The sequence below is a fragment of the Mus musculus genome, chromosome 17, assembly GCF_000001635.26.
Source record: "Mus musculus strain C57BL/6J chromosome 17, GRCm38.p6 C57BL/6J".
In the NCBI taxonomy this organism is placed as follows: Eukaryota; Metazoa; Chordata; class Mammalia; order Rodentia; family Muridae; genus Mus; species Mus musculus.
The window spans coordinates 35,317,198-35,341,223 of record NC_000083.6 but is presented as its reverse complement, the minus strand read 5'-3'; the positions used below and the strand labels follow the sequence as shown (position 1 = coordinate 35,341,223).

General features: G+C 43.9%; 1 protein-coding gene and 1 pseudogene across 13 annotated transcripts; both read right to left on the bottom strand.

The window, feature by feature from the left end:
* Gm8741 (predicted gene 8741) lies at nt 4,171-5,371 on the bottom strand (annotated as a pseudogene).
* On the bottom strand, nt 13,082-20,699 carry H2-Q1 (histocompatibility 2, Q region locus 1). 13 transcript variants are annotated; one of them, NM_010390.4, is made up of 8 exons: nt 20,599-20,677; nt 20,134-20,403; nt 19,674-19,949; nt 17,885-18,160; nt 17,623-17,757; nt 17,412-17,444; nt 17,176-17,223; nt 16,125-17,042 (listed from the first exon to the last, which is right to left on the bottom strand). In NM_010390.4, exons 1-8 carry the CDS (start codon nt 20,660-20,662, stop codon nt 17,038-17,040), a joined length of 1,107 nt encoding a protein of 368 aa, NP_034520.2. In that variant the 5' UTR covers nt 20,663-20,677; the 3' UTR covers nt 16,125-17,037. The 13 variants fall into 13 exon arrangements, with proteins under 13 accessions (XP_030105370.1, XP_011244603.1, XP_006523750.1 ...); XM_030249510.1 differs by lacking the exons at nt 16,125-17,042; nt 17,176-17,223; nt 17,412-17,444 and adding an exon at nt 13,082-13,577 and having other exon boundaries at nt 20,599-20,697; XM_006523688.4 differs by lacking the exon at nt 17,412-17,444 and having other exon boundaries at nt 16,123-17,042; nt 20,134-20,698.
* Between the last annotated feature and the right edge of the window lie 3,327 nt (nt 20,700-24,026).

The window sequence follows — 24,026 nt, the reverse complement described above, 5'->3', positions numbered from 1 at the left end:
TCCTCTTCAGGTGGTCATGCCTCACACCAACTTTCCCTGAGTGACCTGGGTGACACTTGTGAAGTTCATCCTGAGGTGATGCCTCTAGCATTCCTGTGGCCTCCTGGGTGCTCGCAGTGTTTTCCTGATGCAACCATGGCCTCGGCTCAGGTGGCCCCGGAGTTTCCAGGTCTTCCTCAGTCTGGATGGCATGGCAATGGCAGAAAGGAAAGAGGCTCCTTAGACCTTTATAAACTGCATTTAAAGCACTTTTTATGGCCTTTATAAGTGACATTCACAGATCTCAAAGCACACTTTTAAGATCGTTGCAATTACTTAACCTCTCATATCCTTAGAAGTTACATACACTTTACAGTTTTTTTCCATCGAATTAGACACAAGACACAGGTGGTTGGTTACTGACAGCAGTCACTGTAAAACAACTTCCTTTACATAAAAGAATAGTAAAACGTTACATTGAAATCTTTGGTGGGAGTTTATCTCTTCTGAGAATCTGGTAACAATGTGATCAGTGGAGACCCAGTAGCAACTCTGGAGAGTGTCCATGATTTTTAAGCATGAAGAGAACTGAGAAGCACCTGAAGCCTGTGCTGTTGCTTGCTGTTAAACTGACAAAGCTCTCCCTAGTCCACACCATCAGAGATCTGAGAAGGATGAATTTCTCCTGAGTAAGCAGCAAGTACAGACCAAGCAGTTTCCAAATCTATTAAAAGTGACAGATGTGGCCAGGCAGTGGTGGCACACGCCTTTAATCCCAGCACTTGGGAGGCAGAAGCAGGCAGATCTCTGAGTTCGAGGCCAGCCTGGTCTACAGAGTGAGTTCCAGGACAGCCAGGGCTACACAGAGAAACGCTGTCTTGTAAAACAAACAAACAAACAAACAAAAAACAAAAAACAAACAAACAAAAAAGACAGATGTGTCAACCACTGAAGGTTCCACTGTGGTAGTCTGGATTTAATTGGGGACAGAGGACCCAGGGTAGTATCAGTCTTCCCTGCCTGGTCCAGAAGGTCCAAAGACTCTCCAGTGGAGGAGGACCCTGGGGGAATCAGCCTAATTTGTCTAAGCAAAGCAAGACAATCAACTCCCCAGTTGTCCACAGTTTATACAGGATCCTGGTGAAAGGCAGATTTTTCACCCAGTAGGTCTGGCTTTGTCACATTTAAAGCAAAATCAAGATGGAATTCTTCTCTAGCCCATCATCATCTGTGAAGACCTGGGGTTGCCTCTAGTAGCTGAGGGTCTCTGTCTGTCATAGTAAGGTTTTCCATCCTTTTAAATGCCATATTCAGCAGATATCTGAAAAGTTTTGAGGACTGTTAGCTACTAAGTATAGCTACACTGAACAAACTTTCCTTGTTTCTAGTAACTTGTTTTAGGCTTAACTTAGGAAACACACAGGAGGCTAATTAAACCTTGTTCCTGTTCTTAACTTGCCTGTGTTAATTGTCCTCCACAGTTTAAATTTTGTAAATTTATCTCTGTTAGGTTTGAGCCTTAGTAAGTTGAGTTGAAGATCCTTTATCGTCTAAATTAACCATAAATGCCTTAAACTTTAGTCCATAGGAGACTGGTAGTTTTTATAGTTTACAGATTTTGTATGACTCAGTTTCTCTAAATAGCTAAAGCTTAGCAAGGTGAGCTAAGACAACAAAGCTACAAGAACATCACTGTGAAGCTGAGTAGGCCTTAGAAATATATAACTTATTAATCAGTATATCTTACTTATAAAATATACTTGCTGAAGAGATGGCTCAGAAGTGAAGAGCACCAGCAGCTCTTCCAGAGGATCCAGGTTCAAATCCCAGCAACCGCACTGCAGCTCACAATGTCTGTAATTTTAGTTCCAGGGATCTGACACAATAACCTGTATATGAATGTATATAATGCTCACATGCTCGTAACATAAGATTTTAGAATAGAATTCATACCTTATTCCTCAAACGTGTGTTGTACTTATCTACATTTTGTAACAACTGTGTGCTGAGCAGTTAGCAAAGACATAGGAGGATAGACATACATCTTATAGCAGCTACTGCTAATATAAGTAGATCTTTATAACCTTAAATTTTTATCATCACATATACTATATTCTAAACCTAAGTACAATCACATATTTAGTATGTTGTAACAACTATATCCTTAGATTTTTATCTTCATACAAAAAATTATGCTGATCAGAAATATTTCTTAATCTACAAAGAGATACTATGATATATAGAAAACTCATTAGGACAAAAAAAGTTTTAAGGTCATTGTTCTGTAGCAAATGGTCACCTGAAGGTGGTGGTAAACTAACATGGGATGTAGTCTTTAAGCTTAGTAAAGATGGCTGCCAGGCATATGGCATCTTAGATTTTGATGAGGTCATCAGCCAAAATGGAGGAGAACCATATGGTTCATATCTTAAAACATCTGTTTTCATAGTCTGTTGTTTTTAGAAACAAAATCCCTGTCATTCAATTTTACCAATGAAGATGAATGGGCCACATGCTGGGGTGAAAACCTGCTGGCTCAGTGAGGCAGAGAAAAGACCTGTCTACTCCACCAAGGTCTCAGAAGGCTCCTCCTCCTTCTCCACACTGTCTTCAATTCCCTCTAAATCAATCTCTCTCCTTTCTACTTCCTGTGTTTTCCTATGATCACCCCTGTCAACTGGTTGCATGTTCTGCCTCTTGACCTATGGTTGGGTCTAAATAATATTGTTTACAGAAAGCTTTTGGGGAAAAGGCTATGTGTAAGGGCTGAGCCACACCACAACAACCTGTTTACACTTAACAGAAAGCTCTTGGCTTCAAGGTATCTGTTAGGGCTGTGCAACTCCACAAGCAGAAACAGATTTTCCTGTTCCAATTTCAGAATCTTGGTCTACACAATAAGATCTAATATCTTGCCACATTTCCCCCTTTTGTCTGAATCACAACTGTCTCTCTAACATCAGTAAACTATATGCTATTATCTGTTAAGAATTACATTCACAATGTCCAGTCCACAACCTTGGAGAAAGTATTCCATTATCTATCTAATCTTGGTGAGTCCAACGGTCTGTACTTAAATCACTTTCTATCATATTTATCAACACAAAATCTCTTTTTAAACCTTAAAACAATTTCTTAAATCCTTAGTCTTAACTGTGAGAGTATATCTAGTTATGAACCCCATCAGAGACCTGAGTAGAATGGATCTTATCAACATAGACAGGAAATGCAGAACAAGCAGCTACTAGAACTATAGAAATGACAGAGACTGCTGGCTCGCTGAACCAAGGGTCCCTCTGCAACTTTGCAACACCCATGTCTTCAAGCTGCTGGCCCAGAACATCTGACAGATTGTTCTTCAAAACAGGAATCATGAGGGACTTCATCTCTATGTAGTCCTGGCAGAGTTAAGCACTTGACTTCCTGTTCTTTCTTTGCCCAGTTTGGACAGTGTTCTGTCTGCAGTTGAAGCAAGGGCAGTTTCTTGCCCAGTGGCAGCTTGCCACATTTGAAGCAAACTCCATAAGGAGGTTCTCCAGTGCTCAACATCTTCCTTGAAGTAGTATGGGGATGCTGCCAGGAGCTGACATATCTCACTGTAAAAAAGTTGAATTAATAAAAAATCTTTAAATGCCATATTCTGCAGATGTCTGAGATTTTTGAGAACTAGTACCTAACAAACCAACCAAACAAAAGTTTAATTAACTATTAACTTACATTAAAAATTTTTTTCTTAAACAGTTTGTAATAGGAGATTTCAAAAGGACTGGAATTTCCTATTGCATTTTTAAAAATTACATGGGTATCTTAATATTCTGAGGTTGATACATAGTATGTTGTAACCAAAATATAACCTTACTTTGTATCAATATACAGGGATCTATACCTATGCAACCAATTATAACCTTAATTTGAATCAATATACAAAGATCTATATTAATGCAATCAAATGAATGTCAATTTTCTATCAATATACAAGGATCTATAAATGTAAGCAAATATACTCTTAATATTCTATCAGTATACAAAATTCTATACCCATTAGAGCAAATATAACCTTAATTTTGTATCAGTACACAAAGAGGTATACCAACCTAAGGAAATATAACCTTAATCTGTATCAATATACACAGATCTATACCAATGTAATGAAATACAGCCTTTACTATGTTTCTTTTTTTTTTTTCATTTAAAACGAAATATGAACATATTTATTAGGATGCTCAATAATGAACATGTTATCACTTTCTTCATGTGAGGGAGAATACACCTGACCCATGCTGTGGGAAGAACAGGATAAGGGCTCCCAACACGGCCATCAAATGGTTCCACAAGACATCCCCATTTACCAAGGAGAGGATGTTTCCTGCTAGCACTGTCTCTGCTGTAAGTTCCAGCAAATTGCCACGATCTCCACAGAATCCCTTTGAACTGATACTGCCCCAGATATGGGAGAGTATCAGACTACATACATCAAAAACACACAGGACATTAATAAATGGCTCCCGGACATAGGCCCAACATCAAATTTCTTCAAATGATAAGGGGAGGGAGAGACTGCTACCCAAAGGAAGTTCCTCAGTGTCAGTAACATTTATGGAGCTCTTATAGCAAAGGCACAAGGGACCAGGGTCACTGTCATCCTACCCTGCCCAGTGGAATAAGTTTGCAGATGAAAGTATACACTGTCCCTGGCTTAAGTTTCTCCTGGTTCTTCCTGTTGTTAAATGGTGACATTCTGCCTTTCACCTGTCCTAGCTATCATTTCATTTTTTATGGTAGAAGAGAATGAAGAGATGGTGAAAAATAACCTTATTAAGACAAAAATAAAAATATAAAACGCAGATGTAGTACAATATAATAGTAACTGGTTGAAAATAGTACATGCTAACAGACAATATGATACACAAACAGGGTGGCAGTAGACAGGAAAGGGCAGAGGCCACGGCCTACACCAAGAGCCTTTCAATAGACTGCTGAATGGACTGGATCTGCTGCTTTAGTTGAGAGCCTTCTTTGATGGTAACAGAACAGGCGATGACTGGCCTGGAGACGCCACACGCCCGTCCTAAAGCCTGCTTGGAGCGCACAAATACGTAGGGGACATTCTTGTCTTCGCACAGCAGAGGGAGGTGCAGGATGATCTCCAAGGGCTCAGCGTCTGCTGCCATCACAATGAACTCAGAGATGCCTCTGTTGGGGGTTTTGGTGGCTTCATTGACTCCTTTCCGAAGCTGCTTGTAGTTACATGACTGTTGAACAAGGTCCAGCAGCTTCTTGGTGAGGTGGGCATCTGCGAGGGGATAGGCCTTCGGATTCACATCAGCCTCTGTCATGGCTGCGGTGCGCCGGTCTCGCCGCGACTCGACGACAGCCCAACTCAAGAGGGACTCTACTATGTTTCAATATACAAAGATCTAAGCCAATGTAAGCTAATGTAATGTTGTAACAATATACAATAATTTTGTATCAATATACAAAGTTGTATATAAGAACAGGTTGAATAATTTACCCATTTCCTATTATTCCTATAATATTCCTTTTCTTGTCTATATAAAAAATAAAGATTTTAAGTGTAATACAGTAAAACTGTTTTCAATAATGAAGCTCTTTCTGCCAAGCTGTCCACTATGTCCAGCTTGGTTGTATTTGACAGTCTTAGGATTCAGTATTTTTGAGTTCAGAGTTCTATACAATGTTCATGTCAGTTTCCTATAAATTCAGGAATTTGAATGTCCTGAGCAGTTTAGAGTCTGATCTTTGGGTAGTGTTTGCCAGCTTAATGGCAGTCCTGTCAATGTGGAATATAGCAGTCAACCCAAAGGTGTCCACTGTTTGCTAGAAAAATTAAACATTTTAAATGCCGTAGTCAGCACATCTCAGAAAGTTTGAGAGCCACAATCTCTTAAGTACAGTCGAGGTACACAAACTTTGTTTCTAGTTACTTGCTTTAGACTGAAATCTGAGAACACACACAGGAAACAAGATGAAGGGCATTACTAGAATCAGTTCCTACCTTGTATGACTACTGGTATGATGACAGAGAATTTCTGTATCCACAGTGTTTTCATAGAACTTGTGGTAATACCTATATTTAAGAAAAGTAAATGAAAATCAAAAGCTTATGAGATTGGTGGCAATAGAACAATTGCTTAGTTTTTGTTTTTCTCTGTCCCATACAGAAGTGGTTTTTCTGATATGAGACAGAGATTTTGGAATGTCCTTTAACAAGCATATGTGAGTTTAGAGATGGAGAGAGCCATGCTCTAACCCCTAAATTCAGCTTTAATGTTTAATTGAGATCATATAAAGACCATTTGCCACTTATGTCTGTATAGGGCAGAAGAGACAAGATGGAGGTGGGCGATACCACTTGGCCAGTTGACTCCTTTTCTTGGGACATTTTCTCTTGATGAACCATCTTTTTCTTCAGTTGTTTCATTTGCCCAGTGGTCTCCAGATTCCTTAGTTGGATGCTTTTATTCACCTGGAAGGGGAGAAGCAACACCTGCCCAAGCCCTAACTCTCAGGGCTCCCCATTTTGGCCATTTATATCTTTCCTAGGTTTTTTGGCAATAGAAAAAGTTGAAATCCCAGTTACATATAACTACACATAGAGTTGAATCAAATATACTACATTGCAGCAAATTAAGATTACCTGCTATGAATATTAATTCTAACCTGTTACTTTTAAGTTTAAAGCCAGATTTTGTTATATACTTTATCATTTTTAAACTATGCCCAATGATTTTAGAAACACACACATACTTTACACCATAGTCTTAAAGATATTTTTAAGAGCAGAGAACAGAGAACTCATAGAGATAAAAGATTTTTAGGAGTGGAAAATAGTGAAAATACAGAAAGGAGCAAGCTTAGACATAAGATATTTGGGGATCACTTGCCTGTGCAGAGAGAGCTGTTATGATTTGGGAAAAGTTGGAAATCAATTGTACCCAACTTTTGACTATTGATTTGTACTGAGGCCAAGACGTTGTAATAAAACCTGATTTCTTGGAGGTATAGAGAGACAGGGTTGTAAAACCAAATTCCAGTAGAGGGAATTTCTATACTTCTATGATGTCACTCTCCAGTATGTTCTGACTCCTCAGAGCAGACCAGCCTTGTTGGTAATCCTAGAACCACCCACATTCCACTCTATGGGTGAGAGGCAAAGAAACTCACAATGTACAGGCTCAGGGAGAACAAAGAGAGACAGCAGGTAGCAGAAAAAAATATAGCTCAAAATAAAACCCAACCCAGGGGCAAAGGTCCAAAGCAGGGATGGGTACCTCCACCATATAGAGTACCAAGACTCAGGGAAGCACTGGGGACAACTGAGAGGGACCACTCACCAGGTGCTGGTGATGGATGGAGGGCCAGAAGGTGGGTCTGCTGTGGGTGGACTGGAGATAAGGGATAGGTTCCCATGTAGCTTGGGCCTCAAAAGTGTGCACAAGCCCAAGGCCAGTCTACCAAACCACAGCTCCAGTGTTAGGCTTTGGGGTTTTTGTGTCAATCAGAGAACCAAGGGATGCCTCAAAGGTAACACCTCCCAACAGACGTCAGGAGTAAGATTTATGTATGGAGATTCCTATAAAAAAGGCTGCCTCTGAGCAAGAATGGAAGAGAAAGTGGGTGCAGGCAACAGTGATAATATGTCCCATTTTTGGCTGTTGAAAACTAAGCTGTTGGTGCTGAGTGTCTGAGTGCAGGCTAGGAGTCCCCTGTTTCTGGAATGTGGGTGGTTTTAGGTTTATCACAAGGCTGGTCTGCTCTGAGGAGTCAGAGCTGAGCTGGAGAGTGACATCAGCAGAGGGACAGGGATGGTGCCTTTGGTCTGGTCTTAATGAGCATTAGGGTCCATTTTGCTTCTAGGTGAGGTTACTGCTGGATGGATGGGGACATAGATGGCAGAGACTTGGAAATGATAGCATGAGTCTTAGACACTGTTATGTTGCTGTGCAGGGCCACCATGATCAAGGCAGTTCTGAAATAGAAAGCCTTTAATTGGAGCTTATTTACATTTTCAGTGGCTTAGTCCATTCTCATCATGGTGGGGAGCAGGGCAGCAAGCAGGCAGGCAGGCAGGCATGGGGCTGGAGCAGGAGCTGAGAGCTCATCCTGATCTATGGGCAGCAGACAGACCAACATTGGGTTTTGCATGGGCTTTTGAAACCTCAAAGACTATTCCCAGGCTTATACTTTTTGTATCAAGGCCACACCCCAATTTTTCTAATCCTTTCAAAATGCCCCATTCCTTGGTCACTGTCTTCAAATATGTGAGCCTACAGGTGCCATTTTTATTCAAAGACCTCAGAATGTCAAGAATCAAGCAGCAGCATCTGCCACCATCAGTCCAGACTGAGGGATAAGAGTGTGGAGGGGACCCCATGTCTCTCTCCTTTGGGACTCCCCATCTTGTGGTACACAGAAGGAAGTGCTCTTCTTGCTCAGTGACCTCAGATCTCCCTAGAAAGGCAGTGATGGCAGCTTGTGTCAGGACTCCTCTGACAAAGCCTGAGCCATTTTCCAGCCTTCTCTTTGGCAAGAGTGGACACAGGGGATGGCATGGTAGGAGTATGTGAGACACTAAGTTATCTCCTTCCCTTGATGCATTTCTCCTCCATACTGTCTTCAACTCCCTCCAACTCAATCTCCCTCCCTTCTATTTCCTGTGTTTCCTATGTTCTCCCCTGTCAACTGGTTGCATGCTGTGCCTCTTGACCTATGGTTGAGTTTAATTAATATTGTTTACAGAAAACTCTTGGCTTAAAGGTGTCTGTTAGGGCTGTGCAAGTCCACAAGCAGAAACAGATTTTCTTGTTCCAAGTTCAGAATCTTGGGCTACACAATGTAATTAAATATCCTGCCATATTTTCCCCTTTTGTCTGAATAATAACTATTTCTCTAATATCAATAAACTAAATACTGCTATCTGCTAAGAATTACATTCACAATGTCAAGTCCTCTTGTATTTGGCAAGTTTGGAGAAAGTATTCCACTATCTATCTAATCTTGTTGAGTGCAACTCAAAATACTTCCTGTCATAACTTGTATTTAGCAACCTAAAAACCTCTTTTTTTAATGTTTTTTAATCTTCATTTTTATTAGATATTTTCTTCATTTACATTTCAAATGCTACCCCAAAAGTCCCCTATACCCTCCCCCCACCCTGCTCCCCTACCCACTCACTCCCACTTCTTGGCCCTGGCGTTCCCCTGTACTGGGGCATATAAAGATTGCTAGACCAAGGGGTCTCTCTTCCCAATAATTGCCAACGAGGCCATCTTCTGCTGCATATGCAGCTAGAGACATGAGTTCCTGGCGTACTGGTTAGTTCATATTGTTGTTCCACTAAAAACCTCTTTTCAAACCTTAAAACATTTTCTTAAATCGTCAGCAATTTAGGCTTAACTGTGAGAGTTAACCCCATCAGAGACCTGAGGGGAACGAATGTTATCAACACAGACAGGAAGTGCAGAACAAGCAACTTGTAAGACTGTAAAACACAGAGACTGCGGCTGCTGCACGGTCACCAGGCTTCATCTGGAAGTTTGGGGCGTCCATGTTTCCAGGCTGCTGGCCCAGAACATCTGACAGATTGTTCTTCAAAGCAGGAAGCATGAGGGTCTTCATCTCTATGTAGTCCTGGCAGAGTTCAGCACTTGACTTCCTGTTCTTTCTTTGTCCAGTTTGCACAGTGTTCTGTCTGCGGTTGAAGCAAGGGCAGTTTCTTGCCCAGTGGCAGCTTGCCATATTTGAAGCAAAGTCCATAAGTAAATTCTTCAATTCTCATCAACTTCTTTGAAGTAGTATGGGTGTGCTGCCAGGAGCTGACACATCTCATTCTAAAAAAAAAAAGCCTTAAATAATTAAAACATCTTTAATTGCTATATTTTGTAGATCTCTGAGATTTTTGAAGACTAGTACCTTACAAAACCCAAATAATAAAATTTTATTGAGTGTTAACTTGCATTTTAAAGTTTTCTTAAACAGTTTGAAATGTGATGAGTACTTCCCCCTGCAGTATAAGAATTACAAAGGTAACTTAATACTATATAGTTGATACATGGTATGTTGTAACCAAAATATAGCCTTACTTTGTATCAATATACAGGGTCTATATGGATGTAAGCAAATACAACATTAATTTTGTATCAATATACAAAGATCTATCCCAGTGTAATCAATAAACCTCAGTTTTGCATTAATATACAAAGGTCTATACTAATGTAAGCAAATACAACCTCAATTTTGTCTCAACATAAAAAGATCTAAGCCATTGTAAGTTAATATAATTTTGTAACAATATACAATAATTGTGTATCAATATACAAAGTTGTATATAAGAACAGATTGAATAATTTACCCCTGTTTCCTATTATCCATATATTATTCCAATATCTCCCTTTTCTTGTCTATATATTAAAAAAGATTTTAAGTGTAACACAGTAAAACTGTTTTCAATAATGAAGGTATTTCTGCCAAGCTTCCGACAATGTCCACCTTGGTTGAATTTGCAGTCTCTGGACTCAGTATTTTTGAGTTCAGAGATCTACACAATGTCCATGTCAGTTTCCTATGAACTCCGGAATTTGAATATCCTTGAGAGTTTGTATTCTGAAGCTGATCATTGGGTGGAGTTTGCCACTTTAGCATCAATCCTGTCTATGTAGAACATAGCAGTCAACCCAAAGGTGTCCGCTGTTTGCTCAGGACCTGGCAGCAGAAGAGGCATGGGGCAGTTTATGCCAGTAGTTAGTGTTAACACAATCCAGGTGAATTTGCAGTCAGTGGGCTGTGTCATCCTTCTTCTTGGAAACCTAAAAGGTTACTGTTAGGAATTCTAAAAAACCTATTCATTTTAATTGCTATAGTCAGCACATCTTAGAAAGGTTTCGGAACCACTATCTCTTAAGTATATTCAAGATACATAAACCTTGTTTCTAGTTACTTGCTTGAGACTGAAAACTGTAAACACACACAGGAAGCAAGATTAAGATGATTTCTAGAATTAGTTTCTACCCTGTATGACTGCTGGTATGATGATAGAGAATTTATGTATGCACAATATTCCTATAGAAGTTGTTGTAATATTCATATCCTAAGAAAAGTGTTAGAGAGTAACTGAAAACCAAAAGATCATGAGATGGGTGGCAATAGAACAGTCCCTTACTTTCTGTTTTTCTCTGTCCCATACCAAGTGGTTCTTCTGATATGAGACGGAGATATTGGATTTTCCTTTAATAATCATGTTTGGGTTTATAGGAGAGATCCATGCTCTAAGGCCAAATTGCAGGTTAATTAATATTTAACTGAGATCAAATAAAGACCATTTGCCACTTCTGTCTGTAGAGGGCAGAAGAGACAAGAGGGAGGTGGATGATACCACTTGGCCAGTTGACTCCTTTTCTTGGGACATTTTCTCTTGATGAACCATCTTTTTCTTCAGCTGTTTCATTTGCCCAGTGGTCTCCAGATTCCTTTGTTCGATGCGTTTATTCACCTGGAAGGGGAGAAGCAACATCCTGCCCAAACCCTAATTCTTGGGGTTCCCCATTTTGGCCATTTATACCTCTCCTAGGTATTTTGGCAATAGAAAAAGTTGAATCCAAGTTACATATAACTACAAATAGAGTTGAATCAAATACACTACATTGCAGCAAATTAAGATTACCTGTTATGAGCTGGGCGTGGTGGCTCATGCCTTTAATCACAGCACTCAGGAGGCAGAGGCAGGTGGATTTATGAGTTCAAGGCCAGCCTTTAATTGGGGCTTACTTAAAGTTTCAGTGGCTTAGTCCATTCTCATCATGGTGGGGAGCATGGCAGCAAGCAGGCAGGCAGGCATGGGGCTGGAGCAGGAGCTGAGAGCTCATCCTGATCTATGGGCAGCAGACAGACCAAGACTGGGCTGGCATGACCTTTTAAAACCTCAAAGACTGTTCCCTGTGAAATACTTCCTATATCAAGGCCACACCCCAGTTCTCCTAAACCTTTCAAAGTACCCCATTCCCTGGTCACTGTCTTCAAATATGTGAGCCTACAGGTGCCATTTTTATTCAAAGACCTCAGAATGTCAAGAATTAAGCAGCAGCATCTGCCACCATCAGTCCAGACTGAGGGGTAAGACTGTGGAGGGGACCCCATTTCTCTCTCTCATTTGGGACTCCCCATCTTGTGGTACACAGAAGGAGGTGCATTTTATGTTCAGTGACCTCAGATCCTCCTGGGAAGGCAGGGATGGCAAACAGGTATCAGGACTACTCTGACAAAGCCTGAGCCATTTTCTATCCGTCTCTTTGGCAGGAGTGGACACAGGGTGCCCTGGAAGCAGAATATGAGACCCTAAGGTATCTCAATCCCTGCATGCATGGGTCCCTGTTGGAGCAGGCAAACATTTATCCATAAGATCTTTGCCCTGTAGCCTTGTGTATTTGCACAGCTCCTGTGGAATGTGCTGGGTAAGCTGTGAGTGTGAGCTCAGGAGCCAGTCCTCTTCTTCCCAACACCTCTCACATGGTGGTCCTCTGTGCCTGCATTTCCCCAGGCAGGGCCCTAGGTGTCCTAGGAGTGTGGGATGCAGCCTCTCCTGAAGGAGTGAGTGCTCACCAGCTCCTCTGTGTAAGAGCAGAGGGACTGTGCAGAAAACAAGCTTAGTGTCCTGCTGTGGGCTGTCTTGATGCTGTTTGTATTCTGATGTTAATTCTGCTTCCTCAAGAGGGTTTGTGGCCAGTGAGCAGTCCCTCCTGTACTCAGGTGATCTCATGTGATCCTGCTCCCCATTTTAACTGCTCAGTAAAGGCTGGAGTATGTGGTTGGGCAGTGGAAGGGAAAGGAGGGGCTGGAAGTCTGAGAGTAGGGTCAGGTAGGAAGGCAGAAGAGGATGAGAGGGGTAGGAGAGAGGACTGAAGAAGAGGAGGAAGGGGAGAAGGAAGAAGAGGAGGAAGAGGAGGAGGAGGAAGAAGCCATGAGGGACAAGAACCAGGAGAAACTGCAAGTAACAAGGGGTCTTATAGCTGGGGAATAAGTTAATATAGTGTTAAATCTGCCCAATCTAGGCATACAGCTAATAATTATAATAACCAGATTGTTTGGGTTTTTGTTTAAAGATTTATTTATTATTATATCTTAAGTACACTGTAGCTGTTTTCAGACACACCAAAAGAGGGCATCAGATTTCACTTCGAGTGGTTGTGAACCACTGTGTCATTGCTGAGATTTGAACTGAGGGCATTCAGAAGACCAGTTAGTGCTCTTAATCACTGAGCCATCTCTCCAGCCCCTGGATTGTGTGTTTTTTAAATGGGCTTTTTGCGGTTGGATGGAGATTACAGAAAGTGTCCCAGATCTTCCTTCTCCACACATGACAGATGACACCAGCTTTGATTTCTTTCATTATCCCTTAGGGGTTAGTGTGGTGGTTTCTTGTGCCTTCAGCCACACTGCTGGGCCTGGATAGGCAGCCCCTTGAGTGTCCAGTGTCCAAGGAAACCAGGAGAGGATGTCAAAGGTAGAGTTGGAGTTACAGGCTGTTGTGGATCTCCTCTCCCATCCTCAAGGAGACAGGGTGCTGGGATCACAACCATCACTCTCTGGAGGAAGAGCAAATGTTCTTACCTGGGGGCCATCTTTCCAGTACCTTAAAGATATTGTGTAAAGGCCTTAAAAACCTCATGCACTGATAGCCAACAACTGGTACATCTGTTGAGGCAATGAGACCCAAGCTTCTGGCATTCTGGCTAGACTCCTCCACAGTTACCTAGCAACAGCAAGATAACAGGTCCAGTATAAGAGGGGCTGTTTGACCCCTCCTAGCTCTCTAAGCTTTTACCTCTCTCTCTCTAAGCCTTCACCTTTCTTACTCTCTAACTCTCTTTCTCTTTTTCCCTCCTACACTCTCTCTACTTGGCCATGGCCGGTCTCTCTTTCTACCTTTTTCCTTCCCCCCCCCCCCGCCTTTCTACAATAAAGCTCTAAAATCATAGACTGTCTCGGAAGGACTCCCGCCTCCGTGGGAACCACCCAGTGCCCCTCTTTCCCCCTGCCCTCTATTCCCTTATCTCTGGGGCCTAGTGCCACCCCGGGGCCCCTATTCTGTTCTCAGCTCCTCTGCCATAATGCAGCTTGGGATGCCAGAGACTGAGAACCTGGTAGCGGGGGCTACCCCTTGTCCACCCCCCAACATGTGGGGTCAGCAGCTTCCCAAAGCCAGCTGCATCTGAGAAGGACTTCCCACTCTAACCCATGGGCGTGATATCAAGGAAAAGGAAAAAAAAAAGCTAGCAATCCCTAATCAGAGAAATCCCATGACAGTGACATGGCTCAGCCTGCCAAGGGTGGATGAGAGGAGCTAGAATTCTTTTATAAGTAATTGGACCTTTGATAGAGCCCCTCCCCCAACTCTTGGCTTGCAGGAATAACAGAGAAGCATCTGGCAGGACACAGGTAAAACAGAAATCTAGGAATGAGAGCTAAGGAGCCCTCTTGGTATTGGAGGAGCTCAAGAGAAAGGTAGACTAGCTCAGAATGACACAGATAGAAAGAGATTTCTAAAGAGCTGACATTTTAGTTGTAGATTTAGGCTTATAAATATGTGTATCATAAATAGTTTGAAAATAAACTTTCCTTTCTGAGCTGGCAAGTTTTACCTAAGCAAATGCCTCCCTTGTCTTTTTTTTTTTTTTTTTTTTTTTTTTTTTTTTTGGTAAGAATTGTTTATTTATGTATATAAGTACACTGTAGCTGCCTTTAGGCACACCAGTAGAGGGTAGATAACCATTACAGATGGTTGTGAGCCACCCTGTGGTTGCTGGGAATTGAACTCAGGACCTCTAGAAGAGCAGTCCATGCTCTTAAGGGCTCAGCCATCTCTCCAGCCCTTGCCTCCTGTGTCTTTAGTGCTATAAATATTAGAGGATTTAAATGGTTACAGGCCTATGAACAGGACTTTCCCCTCCTGCAACACAGAGCTATGCACAATGCAGAGCAGCAGCAGGCCTATGAGCAGACTTTAAGATAGACTATGCTGAATACTGCACCCTGCATGCCCAAGTCAGGGATGAAAGTCCCAGGTCCACCAAGCTGGGGGTGAGATTAAGAGACTTCAGGGAGTTAACTCTAGAACACAAGGTGCTTAGATAAGATAGTCCAGATTCAGGAATCTGTACCCATTTACAGGAGAGAGAAGCAACATTGCTATGTTCTTATCTCAGCTGTGGATGTGCTCCTGAGAGATGAACAGTCAGACCACACCAGACACCTGAGAACCCTGGGACAGACACTGGAAAGAAAGAAGCAGAAATCACAACAGGAGCATGGCTACAGGGAGTGCCAACGGCACCTTCATGACTGCATCATTAGAAGCTAAACCAAATGGGTGGGAAGAAATGTAGTGTGACTTATTTTGTGCACTGGGCACTTTAAAGTTTCCCCAGTTGAGTCTCCAGCCCTGAGGGCTCATAATCCTGGGGACAGGTCAAGGCTCTGGTCTTCCCTGTGGCCTTGTGACCACAGACTCTCAGCATGTGCTTCATAGTGGGGGAGAGAGCAGAAGCCAAAGGTGACACAATCAACGAGTGACCCCATCAAAGATCACAACACAATGAGCACACCTGGGCACAACCATGTTCACACTCAGCTGCCACAGCCTCATCCTGTCCCAACAGATACACACAGCATAGTGACACAGATTCTGGAAGGTTCTCCATCTGCCATTTAGTTCTTCAAAAACCAAACAAACATAAAAAACAAACCTCCAAGTATTCTCAATCCATTAATGTAACAAGCAATAAACCCTCAGGTCAGGATGTTAAGAATCAAGGTCCCATTCAGATTCTTACTCTCAGTGTGGAAGTGAGGAGCTGCAGCTCAGGGTAGCATGGAGCTGGCAGGATGCAGATGCCCCCTAGTGTTTGACTGGACCAGCAAGGTTGGCTGTGGAAGGGAACACAGGGCAGGGCAGGGACAGGGTCCTGTTGTGCAGGGGCAGACTGGGCTCCAAAATTCTTCACACTGAGACCATAGGATCACAGGGAACTGCCACAGACCTCCTGAGTGATGTATGGCGGTCCCTAGAATAAGGGTCCTCAAAGCTAGGTGGGTAAGGATCTTGCAGTTACAAACAGAAACAAACACAGAGGCAGTATGAATCCGAGTGTATTTTGCAGCTCTCAAGCAGGGGTTTTTAAACATTAAAAGAGCAAATATTACAACACTTTGAAGATGTGTCCAGTGAAGCAATCACAAATACCATCATTATCATTTGGCACAGGAAAGCACAAAAATCAGGCAAACATTACAACTCTGTAAAGATGTGTTCAGTGAATCACAAACAGAACAGGTGACATCATGAAGAGTAGAAATGATTGAAGTATAACAACTCTAAAAGAATATAAGTTGTGGGGCAGTCATCCAAGGCTACTGGCATATGTTCAAGACATGTTAATAAATCTTTATGGTCAATTATTATTTAACATCTAATGCCTGATTTTTTTCAGTGCTTAAATTTAAACTATGTTAATTCTTTTTATTTAAGACTTTCTTTACCACATGCCAAAGCCCACCTCCGATAACACACATGTAGCCACATGAAATTTTATTGTTGGAAAAGTTTTTATCTGTGTAATACTATTATATAATTTTGTAAATAATTTCTAAAGTAAAGCGTTGGTTTCCCCAGATAAGGTCATGTTAGTGACCCCAATTCTAGGGATGGTTTCTAACCCATTACTTTCACATGAGATCTTAGCCTAGGTTACGAGGAACATGTAAATAAGAAAAGGAATAAGAGAAAACAAAATAAATCAATTGCCATGAGAACTAAGACTCAATATAATACTCTGGCCAAGAGTTCCACAACTGGTTCCAGGAGGCCTCCTTCTTTTGAAGTATACCTCAGTCTGTGCAACTTGTCACATGGCTGCTACTGGGGTTGGTGTGGCAGAGAACATGAGACACCATTTTCTAAAGAAAGCTGATGTCTAAAGACTCTTGATGTCACAGGAGAGACCTGAACACACTGGCTATCACTCAGTCTACTCCAGGCAGCTGTCTTCATGCTAGAGAAAGAGAGTCATGAACCATCACTGTGAAGACAACATCCCAACAACCCACCACTCACAGGATTCTGGGAGTCCCTGAAACCCAATCATATGCACATTGCCCCTCCCCAATCAGGCACCAGAGTGTCACCTTTACAATCTAGGAGAGAGATATCAGAGCTCTGGGCGCTGTCCCTGCCTAGGGTAAAATAAAACAAATGTATATGCACATGTATATGTATGTATTAATATCGCAGTACAACTCAGGCTGCCAGAAGATTTTTCTGGAGAAGATTTCTCTGGAGGAGCTATTATGGATTCCCAGAGCTCCTAACATCTCCAGCTTCACTCTAATGGCCTCAGGACAATCCTGCCCCACACACTAACTTGGAGCCAGAGCACAGTCCTCTCCTTGTCCACCTGTGAGAAGAAAAGCTGTGAGAGTTCAAGGAAGATCTTGACTCTAGGAAGTTCCCGGAACTGACAGCTGACCCAGTTAGAGACAGTAGCAATGAGGGGTGTGGCTGTGTTTCCATTTAATGAGCAGAGGACACTCTAAAGAAGGCTATGAGAAAACTCAGACCCTGGCCTTTCCTACCTTTGTTTCTCCTCCTCTTCATCACAAAAGACACCATAACTCCAATGATGACCACAGCTCCAATGACTATCACAGCTCCAAGGACAACCAGAACAGCTATGATTACCATGTTGGAAACAGTGTATGGAGGAGGCTCTGGGAAGGACAGGTACAGGAAATAAAGGTGAGGGTTATGACCCCAGCTCTCAGCCCTGAGCAGCTCAGGGTCTGCAAAAGGCTACAGCTTTCCCTGACCCCGGCTCTGCACCCACACCCTTCTTACCCCATCTCAGGGTGAGGGGCTCAGGCAGCCCCTCATGGTACACATGGCATGTGTAATTCTGCTCCTTCCCAAGAGGCACCACCACAGATGCCCACTTCTGGAAGGTTCCATCCCCTGCAGGCCTGGTCTCCACAAGCTCCATGTCCTGGGTCAGCTCCTCCCCATTCAACTGCCAGGTCAGGGTGATGTCAGCAGGGTAGAAGCCCAGGGCCCAGCACCTCAGGGTGACATCACCTTGAGATCTGGGGTGATGAGTCACATGTGCCTTTGGGGGGTCTGTGTGAAAGATTTAAGAAATCACAGGGTTAACAAGACAAATTGAAATCTACACAAGACTCAGGTAAAACAATGATGACACTGAACTACGTGTCCGTTTGACACTTCAACTGTCATCACACTAGTGACCAGTAGGCAGAGCTGGTCCCTGAGCACACAACTGCACATTTTCTTTTGGGACTCAGAAGCTATGATGGAATCCACATGAGCCAGTGGATCACCATGGTCATCCTTATGTAATGTTAGATAGCATGAGAGACGTAGTCAAAGAATGGAAGAGGGAATGGAAAATAAGTAATTTATTATGTGTTTGAGTTCATATCAAAATCAGATATTAGGCACATATGCTACTGAAAGGGTGCTAAAACTGAGACTACAACTGTTGTCATCTCGTCGACCAACATTAACTGTCAGTTCAAGTGAACAGCCATCACTAAGTGATGAGCCAGAGAAAATGACTCCCAGCCCCTGACTCTGGGGGACAAGGTACAGGTGTGTCACACAGGATCCCTGGAGTGAGCTGTGGACCCCAGTGCAGCACTCACTGGAACACAGTGGGCTCACGGGGTGTGTGGTCTTCCCTCTCACTCCAGCCCTGGATTGCAGTAGACCCTGTCTCTCAGAGTCCAAGTCCTGATTCACTGGGGGGGGGGGGCACTGTAACTTGTGGGGGGCAGAGGAAGAGCAGGAGGCTTCTGGGTGTTTAGTTCTGACAGGAAACACTCTAAGTTCACAGGAATCTCTCCTTTAATGAGAACCCTGATTTAACTTGTCAAATTATCCAGGTTAGCAGCCTTCCCTGGCACCTGTGTAGACTGATACACATGATAATACAAGGGCAGGGAGAAACAGGATCATTCCAGTGCAGACAAAAGATGACTACAAGCAAAATAATGCCTTCCACAAAAAAAAAAAAGTAAGGAAAAAAGAAAGAAAGAAGAAAAAGAAAAGAGAGAAAAAAAGAAAAAGAAATTCCATGATTTATATTCCTCCAGGGTTCCCAATAAGGCCTCATGTGACCATTCACCAGTGTAGGAATAAAGAGAATTGGGTTGTCGAAGGGGTGCAAACCCCACAGACAGGGAGGGATCTGGGAGAATGTATTCTTTAGAAAATTCTAGAAACTGGGGCAACCAGCCTAGTGTAGGGGAGTCCATGTCAGGGAAAGGAGACTTCCGGTCCTGAGGTGTAAGGACTGACACACTCAGCAGGACAGGAGTCAGTGTCCACACACAGTGGGTGTGGGCAGAGAACCCAGCCTGGGAGAGGCCATGGCTGACAGAGGCTACAGGGGAACTGAAGGGAGCAGCTGTTGTTACCTCAGGGAAATTCTCTCCTTCCCTCCTGAGACAGCCTGGGCACTGTCCAGGGAGAAGCCTGAGCCCTGGGAGAGTCAGTGCAGTCACTGTGATGAGGGATCAGGAGACCCAGGGACACTGTCTCCCCTCTGAGACAGGGGCATCACCCCAGCTGAGGGTTTCTTCTTCCCCAGGACTGAGCCCCAGCCAGAGACCTGTGCGCAGCAGCATCTCCTTCCCGAGCTCCAGGTATCTGTGGAGCCACATCAGGCACTTGCCCTCCAGGTAGGTCCTGTGTTTCTCAGCAGCACCAGCCTGCTCCCACTTGCGTCGGGTTTCCTGAGCTGCCACATCTGCTGCTGTCCAGGTTTCCAGGTCTTCATTCAGGGCGATGTAATCAAGGCCATCATAGGCGAACTGCAGGTACCCGCTTTGAAGGCGCCCATCTGACCCCAGATCACAGCCAGACAACTTCTGGAAGGTGTGAATGCCTGCAGGAACCCTGGGTCAGCGCCTCGCTCCCCCGGCCCCGCCCACGCGCGACTCCACAGAACTGAAAGGGAATCCGGTCCCGGGTCAGTTCTGCTCCTGAACCTGGGACTTGAGAAGCAGGAGGTCTCTGGCCCCTGTGTAGGGACGTCGAGGGGTCGTGACCTCCGACCAGGGGTCACTCACCGCCCTTGCTCTGGTTGTAGTAGCTGAGCAGGGTGCTCAGGCTCTCTTGGAATCTCTTCTCACTGCCCTTGACTCTCCGTGTGTTCCGTTCCCAATACTCCGGCCCCTCCTGCTCCATCCACGGCGCCCGCGGCTCATATCTCGGATTCTTCGCGTCGCTGTCGAAGCGCACAAACTGCGTGTCGTCCACGTAGCCGACAGAGATGAACCGGGGCTTCCCGAAGCCGGGCCGGGACACCGAGGTCTCGAAATACCGCAGCGAGTGTGAGCCTGGGGGCGGCGCGCGGTGAAACTCGGACCTCCTCCCGAGACTCCCGGCGGTCCGTGGTCCGAGAGGGGAGCAGGGCGCGGGACGTGGGTGGAGAAGGGGCGGAGGGTCTGGTGGGCGACGCGGGGACGCAGCATCCCAGGTGCCGGCCGCGACCCTCTTCTCAGAGCCCGTTTCTCTTCGGACCCCGCACTCACCCGCTCCGGTTTTGGTCAGGGTCAGGGCGGCTGCCAGCAGCAGGAGCAGCCTTCCCAGTGCCATTGCCCCATCTGGAATACAGGGCATCTGAGGCCCTCGAGCTGCGTGGACTTTATAACCAGCGCCCACAGAGTAGCTGGTTGGTTCCCCAGGATCCTGCCACCCAATGGACCTGCCAGATAATTCCTGCTACCTCAGGAGGTCAGAGAGGGCATCAGATCCCCAGGAGCTATAAAGTGGTGCTGCTCCAGGGCAAGGGAGGGGCAGGAGCTGAGCTGCAGGAGAGGGTGGTGTCTGCAGGGAACAGAGTGAGGCCCTTGTGCAGCTGTGTCTTAGTGAGGGTTTCTATTGCTGTGATAAGACCCCATGACCAAAAGCAACTTGAGGAAGAAAGGGTTTATTTCAGTTTACACTTCCACATCTCAGTCTATCATTGAAGAGATTCAGGGCAGGAACTTGAGAGAGGATTCTAAGTGGGAACTGAAGCAGAGAGAATGGGGACCAGTGCTAATAGCTTTGTAGCTCATGGCTTGCTCAGCCTGCTTTCTTATACAATCCCTGATCACCAGCCAAGACCACCTGCAGTGGGCTGAGCCCTTCCATACTGATCATTAATAATAATTTTAAAAATGCCTTATAGACTTTCCCAAAAGCGTCCTGGATGGATGCAATTTCTCAATTCAGGATCCTCTTCTTATATATGTCTCAGTTGGTGTGGAGTTGACAAAATGCAAACAGCACAGCCTCCTGGTGCAGGGTCACTCAGTGAGAGCTGAGGGAGGAGGATGTGTGAGTTCCTCCCTCTGAGCTGAGCCAGGGACCTGCCCTGTGGATGGAGGCCCCATGGAAAAACAGTTGGAATGCAAGGAATGGGAGCACAGTGGGGTCCAACTCCATTCCTGCCCCTCAGTCTGAGGACATTTCTCTCCCTGCCTGTGTTTGACAATATTGATATAACCTCGGGAGGGACTGATAAAGTCAGTGCAAGGGAGGAGATGGGGAGAGAAATAGGGACAGTTTATTACCTCAGAACAGGGTAATCTGATTTGGGGGAGACTGAGGAGAGGTAGGTAGGTAGTTTACAGATAGATATATAGACATTCATATAGACACAGAATTAAAAAGGAATGAGAAGTGCTCTTCCACACTTTGGACATTGACAATTTCCCTTCGTGCTCAGACTTCTTGCAGTTTTAGGTCCTGCTCCAACAGACACCTGCCCAGCTGGGGAAACATTCAGGGCTGACCCTGTGGGCTTGTTAGAGTTCTTGCATGGATCAGAGAACCATGAGGTTTTGCAAAGGTCACACAACACAACAGACTTCATGTGAGAGATTTATTGTGGGTGGGTAGTGAGTATGGAAGAGAAAAAGAGGGGGCTGTGGAGACCTGAGCTGGATAAGGATACACAACTTGTGGCTACAGTAGAAATGTGTCACATTTGGTGGCTGGTGATGATGTGGCTTCTGGAACTGAGAGGCTGAAAGCAGGCTGGTTCTGGAATGTGGGTGGTCATTGGTTGACAGACATCCCTTCTTCTTATTTACTATATATGGTGAGAAAATAGGAAGGGGTGTCTGGTGAAGCAGAAATGGGGTTACTGAGCTCTTTAGAATCCTCCTGTTGTCTTGGGGGAGGTGTCACTATCTTTGGGGACCCAAGAAAGCTGGGATGCTGGGTAGGTTCAAAAAAAGCATGCTGTTCCCTCACTGTCCAGGCTCTGCAGGACCACCTGCAGCTGGGGAATGCAGATGCATCTTTCAGTTGAACCATCATGGGGCAGGTGCTTTGAAGCTGTGTCTGGCATGCAGAGGTTGAGGAAACACCTGGAGCTAGCATTTTACTGAAACCTATCTGTATATATAAAGATCAGAAGGTAATGTTAAGGAGGCTAGAATAATTTTTTTCTTTAGGATTAATGTTTTAAACCCATAGGCTTATTAGTTGGGGGTGGGGCATCCCAAGACCACAGAAAAGGAGAGGATAACCCCACCCTTAGGACTAAGCTGAACAGGCAGGAGATGAAACAGGCTGTTGATTGACAGTTCTTATCTGGAGTCCATTTGACCTGTGGGAAGTGGATTCAAGTAGATTCTTTGAAGCTTCAAAGAATTTTAAAAGTTTACAAAATGAGATAAATTTTAGACATGTAAACATACCACTGTGGATTCTGTGCTGAACTTCACATTGTAAAAACGGCAGCAGACTCATGCCTTTGAGTCTTAGTAAAAGCTTGTGGACTCCAAAAGTGGATTTGGAGGTAAAACCACGAAGATTCCTACCTCTATCCAGAACACAGGGTGCATAGAGATTGGACAGATGTTTTTAGCTCAGTGAGAAGCACTTTTAAGTCTATTCTTAGAAGACAACCATAGGAAATTCATAATCTTGAGCTTGTAACTATAATAGCAATTATTGATTATCATAGATAGATCAATAACTCATCAGAACTCCATTGATGAATGTTAAAACTCTGAAACTTTTAGATCTTAATGTAACAATAGCATAGAGAGGAAAGATCTGAAACATTTTTCATTTTTACATACACCTTAAATCACTTTCTTATACCTCTACAAACTGCATTTATACATCTTAAATCACCTCCTTAGACCTTTATAAATTGAATTTAAAACACTTTTGACTTTTATAAGTCCAGTTCAGAGATCTGAAAGCACACTTTTAAGATCATTGTAACGTACTTAACATTTCGTATCCTTAGAAGTTACATAAACTTTACATTTTTTCTATCCAATTATTCACCACAAGAAACAGGTGGTTGGTTACTGAGAGCAAACATACTGGTAAAAAAAACTTCCTTTACATAAAGGAATAGTAAAATGTTACATTGAAATCTGTTGTGTGAATTTTTCTCTTCTTAGAACCTGGTCACAATGTGGTCAGTGTGGAGACCCAGTAGCAACTCTAGGAAAGTGTCCATGATTTTTGCACATGAAGAGAACTGAGAAGCACCTGAAGCCTGTGCTGTTGCTCGCTGTTAAACTGACAAAGCTCTCCCTAGTCCACACCATCAGAGATCTGGGAAGGATGAATTTCTCCTGAGAAAACAGGAAGTACAGACTAAGCAGTTTCCAAACCTATTAAAAATGGCAGACTTATCCGTTACCTAGACAACCACTGAAGTAGTCTTAATTTCATTGGGGACGGAGGACCCAGGGCAACCTCAGTCTTCCCTGCCCAGTCCAGAAGATCCAAAGCAGGGCCATCAACTCCGCAGTGTCCTGCTTGTCCACAGTTTGGACAGGGTCCTGTTGACAGACAAGATGAAAGGCAGATTTTCACCCAGTAGTTCTGGCTTTGTCACCTTTAAAGCAAGCTCCAAGTGGAGTTCTTCTCTACCCCATCATCATCTGAGAAGACCTGGGGGTCACTTCTAGTAGCTGGAGGTCTCGGTCATAGTAAGCTATTT